Below are 7,018 nucleotides of genomic sequence, written 5' to 3' on the forward strand. Positions count from 1 at the left end.
TTTTAAATGTTGCTGTGTTGGACTTCCATGCAACTCAGTAACTCATGGTCAGTGTTACTTAACAATTAAAAACTGCTTTCACCTTCTGTATCCATGAAGGTCATTATTTGTGTGTGTTTTTGATTAGTAAATCTGTGTGGAATAGATGGGGGCGGGGTTATCACTCTTCTTCAGTACATAGAGTGAAATACATGGAAGAAGTCACCACACAAAGGATGCCTTCCAACTCATGAACAGCGGGTTCCCTCACAACGTGAACATGTACTGCAGTGCTAAAGAAATATTAACTTCTTTAGAAATGCGTATTTTTCAGCTAGTTTCTAATAATAATAATACTTCTCTTTGTTTTAAAACTGAAGGTTCAACCTGGAGAGGGAAACAAGGCTGCTCTAGATGACATGAAGTCTTTATCGGGAGGTGAACGTTCCTTCTCTACTGTGTGCTTCATTCTTTCCTTGTGGTCAATTGCTGAATCTCCATTCAGATGCTTGGATGAATTTGATGTCTTTATGGTATAGTTTTCATGTATTTTATTTATTTATTTCTGCAATTTCTTTTCCACCCATCCTGCCAAGGCAGACTCAGGGCAGGTTACATCTATACGTACAAGGGGCGTTTTGTAGAAAAATAGGTGGTGCTCATCCAGGGATTGTTATGCAGCTGCACATACTATTCCATGGACAAGGAGGTGGAACTCTTAGAAAGGTTCAGGATCTGCGCTCCTGTGAGCTCCCACTGAATCTGAGGCTTGTATACATATACAAAACTTCAAAAAAATCCTAAAATCCTCAATTAACAATATATAATAATCAAAATAACAACAATTAATTAAAACACAAGATGGCAGTATTTCTTGAATCTGCACAGAGCATTCCGATAGTCAGATTCAAATCATGGGCATTTGGCAAATGTGAGCAGCCAAAGAAACAGGTCTAAGGCAATGTACAGCAGGGGGGGGCAGATTGTGTCAGATGTCCACTGTAGGTACCACGGGGCCCTGATCTTCATGGGGAGCGCATCTGCCAGATTGGAGCCAGAGTCAAAAAGGCCATGGCCCTAGTCAAGGCTTAAGCGGATATCTTTGGGGCCAGGAACTGCCAGTTTATATTGATTGATTGTACTCATTCTGATGCTTAGTCTAATATGCCACTTTACTTCCATTGTAAAATGCATGGTGAAAAATACTGAGTTCCCAGGCATTCTCAACCTGTACTTGCTTGAAAATAGTTCATATCATATGCCTTTCCCCTGGAACCAAAAATTGTTTATAAGTTATACTAGTCTGCCATCCTGGAGAGCTGTGCTCCACCTTGGCTGTGTCAGCTTCCTGAGACATCAGCACCTGTTCATGAAACAGAAATTCTTGGGATGGGTGAGCAGGAGATGAAGGGTCAGGACCCACTAAGCTACTTGGGAGAAGAGTGGCAGCATCTTTCATCTGTACTTTCCCTTTAAGCTCATAAACATCCTATTAAACACAAAACACCACATCCATACATACTAAGTATAGACATGTACTTTGCCCAGCAGAGCTAATAGCTTGGGAGCAGGAGGCGAAAGTATGCATGGAAATGGGTTTAACCATCCTCCTGTGGTGCTGGTCCAAGCAATTGGAGCCCTTCCAATTATGGCTGAAGATTTCAGGAGATTCACTCATGAATCTCATAATGGTCCTGTTCCACACAGCCTGTGGGCAAGAGTGCTTCCTGTCCAATAAGCAGCACACTGCAAGTCCTGTTGCAAAAGGAATCTTATTTTATTGCATGAACAGAGATTGAAAGACCTTTAGGAACCCATCAGCCTTCTGAGGGATACAGGAAATGCAGGCCATTTTATACCTTAACTGGCTTCATCCCAAATTATTCAAGCAACCATGATTGACTACCCAAGGGTGGCTTCATATACTTTGGAGACACCTCTCTGGATACTTCTGCTGACAAGTCTTTTGTAGTTTACAAGTTCAAGAGGGCACATTCCTTTGTCCAGCCAAGGGTGCTTGCTTTGCTTTTTTTCTCTTGCCTCTTAAAATAACTGGTTGCCAGGAAGTCTAAACTTAAACTTCCTGCAAATGCATCAGCTTGCAATTAGAACAATAGCTCCTTTGAGAAGTTAATTACCTTCTGCAATGATATAGTAGCTACCTTGTGTTAGGAAGCTACTGGGATTGAAATGAACTCTAATATAGATTCTGTATGCCTGACCAAAATGTCTCCCACATTGTGATGTGATTCTAAATGTAAAAAGTGTGTCTCTGGGTTGGCAATGTAAACTAAATATGCAAATAAGTGACCTTGTCCATCAGTCCATCACTATGTACAAGGGAGTCCAGAGACATTGCATTTCCCCTATACTGCACCATTATTCTTTGGATCCCCCACACCTGTTTTCTTTGCTTTGGTATTTCAGTTTCAGCCCTGTGCTACAACATGTTATGTGTTTAAACTTAAACTAAATTTGTTTATATGAAGAGACACTAAATAGTTTTCCTCATATCTTTTAGGATATGATTAACAGAAGAATTGCAATGGACATGATGCTTAAGATGGCAGATTCTCAACGTTATCGTCAATTTATTTTGCTCACACCGCAGAATATGAGGTAATTTGTTCATCTGTTTTTCTGGCTTGAAGCAAGTAAATATGCGATGTTAGCCACAGTTCTTTTCATATGTATCGCCTAGGATTTTAGTAGTGTTTTCCCCCTTTTGTGTCCTACTATACACATCTTCGATGCTGCCAAATACACTGGTTTTTAGCTGCAAACCCCAGAAACATGATATAATTTAAATTTCCATCTAAAATAAGACTTGCAGCATGTAAGTGGTTGCTAGATGAATTTTAGTGCTATCAGTGGGAATGGCGAATCAAGAAAATGAAGGGGTATAGAAAATTTAATTGAGGCTACAGAAATCTTTTTCTTTGAATGCAACTTAAATTCTTAAAAGGAAATATCAAAGAGGGTGCTGGATCCAAGTTTGCTCCTTCCACCTCCATGTAACATGATATATTGTTCTCTAGAGTACTCTGCTCACTATGGCATCTTCCCAGTACGTTGAATTACATAGGAGCCATGAGACAACACCCATAAACTTTTGGTGCCTGCAGCTGAAATGTGTACATTGTCGCCATTATTCTGCTATTAGCTTGTGATGAGCCTGTAAATTCACTCCTGTAGAAATAAGAGATTGGAACATAAGCCCAGCAGATGATAGCAGTTTTATGACACATTGCGCCTCATCCCTTCAGCAACTTTCCAGTCATGGCTGCAAGCAACATTTCTTATCAAAGCAACTAAAAGTTGAATATGAAAATCTCAATTAAAGTAATGTGTATACCATTTAGTGAGGATTTGCTCGTCAGTTTAAAGTGTGATCATCATCATCAGTTTAGTTAGATTGGAAATGGAAAACTAGCATGGTTGGAGTGTAAGAGTTGGCTCAAGAAGAAGCCATTATTTGGTTACCTTTGTTTTGTTTTATAATAGTTCCTTGCCTACCAGTCGCTTTCTTCGAATCCTCCGAATGCAAGACCCTGAGAGAGGACAACGTACGCTGAGTTTCCCTCATAGAAGTGAAGAAGATGAAGATGAGGAATGAATACACTTAATTATGTACTTCTCATCATTGTCAACTTAACATGTGTTCAAAATTTTGCACTAGTGCCTTCTCTGCATTGCAGCAGCTGTTATGTTTGTAAAAAGAAATGAATAGAAATGCGTTATTCATGGAAGCAAGAAACATGCTACTTTTATTGTTCCAAAGATATTACAAAATACTAGAGAGCAGACAATAAATTTTACATAATAACCATTCTAAGACATTAAGTTTATAGTGAAAAAGTTTTTAAACCTTATTTTATTAAATTAATAAATTCTTGCCTAGAATTCCTCCAATATTAAATAAATGGTCACTCTTTTCTATGATATAAGCAATATCCCACACTGATTAGCTTTTCTGGACCCCAGCCATTTATATCCTAGCTCCTACAGCTAGGCATTGATGGTACTTAATACATCTATCACTTCTGTGTACTGTATGTAGCGACCAGCCAAAAAAGTGTTTAATGTCCAGAGGTGGTGCTTTCCTGTGGAAACCAACCTGATTTAAAGTTACGTTTGTTAGGAGTTGGGACCCATGAGCGGGGAGGGCTTTTTCAATTGCTGTAAGCAAATTCTGGAGGTGAGTGGTTTCTGACTGTAGACACCTTCTGAACTAAGATAGATATGGTTCAAAAAGCCTTTGAACTCAATTGACTGACTGTGAAAGTTAGATTTAATGGAACTGATGTTTGTGTGTGTTTTAAATTATTTCCTTTCTAATTTGTAATTTTATTAAGTTCAGTTTTTCCTTTTAAGGCAGAATACAAAAATTCTAGCATGAGTACTTTTCCAGCATATACCATTCCCTGGCCAGGTATCATGCTATCATCAAGATCTTCAGGAACACACACTCATACAAATTGAAAAGAAGCATTGCAGTCTTCCATGTATATTGTTTTATTTCACATCAGTGATATTTTTAAGTCTCTCTTACTAAAGCTAGAGCACAATATAAATTCTAGCAAGATTTTCTGATTCCTTTTAGTCAGAATTTGTTCATTTAAAATCAATTGCATATATTTTTCTCCAATGAGTCCTTCTAATAAAATCTATTGGATAACAAACTGAAGCTTACAAATCTAATACAAATCAGTACCAGATAATCTTAATGCATTGCCCTTCCTCTGTTTCATCTGTGTACCCTCTTTGCCAATCTGGAATGCTTTCTAGTCAAGTTCACTTATTTATATTCATTGGATTAGATCCTGTGGTAGATTTCTGTGATTAGATGTCTGTTGCATCTCTCCTTCCACCTCAGGTTCACCGTCATGTTACTGGGGGGGGGCGGGACAGGGCCTTCCCCCAGGACCAGCATTTTGGGGAGCCCTTTGAGCTACGCCATGATAGTTGAGATGAGAAAGTCCCTTCCTGCTTATGAAAATCCACTGGCGCCAACCCCTTATTTGCAGCTAATGTAATGACAAACATTAAATTAGGTAGAAAATGTTTCTCAGTTTGTGGGGGTCTGCAAGAAAGCGTGTGAAAGTTTTCAATGGGAATTCTTTCCCTCTCCCTACCATGCGACTGCTGTATTTTGGGATGTGTACCTTTTATATCACCTAGATATTGTAGGGAACTGTTCGTCACACTCTTATCCTGAATGCCAAAGACAAAGGTGTTTTACTTCCTCCCTCCGTTGCATGGGAGAGTTTGGATAGGGTGTGCACCTAATTCTCCTTCACGTCAGGGGTTTGAGCAGGCCAAATTCTTAAGAACATAAGAAGAGCCTTGCTGCATCATTCCAGTGGTCCCTCTGGTCCAGCATTGTTTCATATAGCCAATCAGTTGCTCTGGGAGGGCTTACAAACAACGCATGAAAATTAAGCTACTAAGAGGGTTTTAAGAAGTTTACTTTTAAAGATACTTTTAACTTTTAAAGATATTTTTACTTTTTAAGATATGAAGAGGGTTTAAGAGGTTTACTTTTTCTGAACAGGGAAGATTCTATTAGTCGCTATGGCTAGGAGCCATTAATGGACCTATTTTCTGTGAATCTGACCCCATTAAAGCTGTCTATCCTCATGGGCATCAATATTCTCTTCCATGGCTGCTTTTTGTTTCTTTCACTGACGCTCAACTATTTTTGCTTCTAGTAGGCATCATCAGACCTCTTCACACTGTTTTGTTTCTTTGTGAATTAAAAGTTCATATTGTTCTGCACATATGCAAAAATGTTTCTGCATATGGAGAGGCTCCATCGTTAAATGGTGACCTGCAAGGAATTGAGTGCAGGAAAGTAAAGGTGTAAAGAAATTTATGCTTCTCCTTCTGTTCTCCTCCTTCAAAATCAATTACAAACATTTTCTTGGGGAATTAGTTATGGTCAGGAAAAGCACTCCCTTGGATCCTTTAACCCCTCCACTGCCCCATCCAGAAGTCTCATTTAAAGGGGGGGGGGGAGCAAGTTCAAACTTACCTAGTCTCTGAAGTTCCTTCTTGCTGCTAAGACAATTACTTGCTACTAAAACAGCATCCTCCCCTTCCACACAACTCCCTGTTGCTGCTCCTGCCTTCAGCACACCCTACCATAGACCCTCTGAGTCCAATGCCAGAAAACAGCGGTCTCCTCCCACCTTTTCCAGTCCTGGGGTATTGTTTCAAACCCACACTTTGGAAACATTTCTGCACCCTCCCCAGTGATCCCTGTGTGGCAGAGTTCTGGGCGTGCCATGCCTATGTTCAGAGGGGTGGAACCCTCCAACACTTGTCCTCCATAGGCACCTGTAAAATGTGCATCTCTGTATGTTACCAGCAGGGTAAGGAGTGGCAGCCAGTGGGAGAAAGGAGAGGCCCACTCCCTCTCAGCAGGGAGAAGTGGAGAGGTGCAGGAGGCCCTTCCACAAAAGGCTCCCCATACTCAGGGGGCCATGGGTGGTGAGATGTCAATGCAGGCCACCCCCCCCCCAAGAGGTCATTCTCATGGGGATGCCAACAGTGCCATCCAGAAGTGCTATGTGGAGGCCCAGGAGGCAGTCCCTTGCCTTGTTGGCAAGGTTATTGCTGTGGATGGCCATCCCTTCTCCCTCACAGAGGACACAGCCTTTCACCAGGTGCTGCAACATCTTCCTCCCCGGTACTGCATCCCCTCATGGAGGACTATGACCCAACGAGTTTTGTCCACTATGCATCCCTCTACAGAGGCAATAGTCAAGGGTGAACGCTCCAAAGCACAAGGCAAAACTCTGGAGCAGCCAGCAAAGCAGCATGTCTGTCTTTCCCTCAGTGCCCATTGGTGGTATTCAGAGGACCTGTCTTTTTGGACTGCCAAGACATGGTAGAGGCCTCAGGAGGGGACAGTTCCATCCCTGAGCTACATAGTTCTGTGCAGGGGGTGAATGTAGACCACACATCACAAAACATTGCCACTTTGATACAGAGTGGGTATGTGGAAGCAACATTGTAGCTGATTACAAACCCTGAC

At 41.1% G+C, this 7,018-nt stretch overlaps 1 protein-coding gene across 2 annotated transcripts in view; it reads left to right on the top strand.

The window, feature by feature from the left end:
- The window catches only part of SMC6 (structural maintenance of chromosomes 6), a 67,133-nt gene extending 62,472 nt beyond the window's left edge, over window positions 1–4,661 (top strand). For both annotated transcript variants that reach the window (XM_060233634.1, XM_060233643.1), the window contains exons 25-27: window positions 360–512; window positions 2,501–2,598; window positions 3,484–4,661. In XM_060233634.1, the coding sequence (XP_060089617.1) occupies window positions 360–512; window positions 2,501–2,598; window positions 3,484–3,595 (363 nt within the window). In that variant the 3' untranslated portion in view covers window positions 3,596–4,661. The remainder of the gene's footprint in view (window positions 1–359; window positions 513–2,500; window positions 2,599–3,483) is intronic.
- Window positions 4,662–7,018: the final 2,357 nt, after the last annotated feature.

Source organism: Heteronotia binoei, chromosome 1 (assembly GCF_032191835.1).
Source record: "Heteronotia binoei isolate CCM8104 ecotype False Entrance Well chromosome 1, APGP_CSIRO_Hbin_v1, whole genome shotgun sequence".
NCBI lineage: Eukaryota > Metazoa > Chordata > Lepidosauria > Squamata > Gekkonidae > Heteronotia > Heteronotia binoei.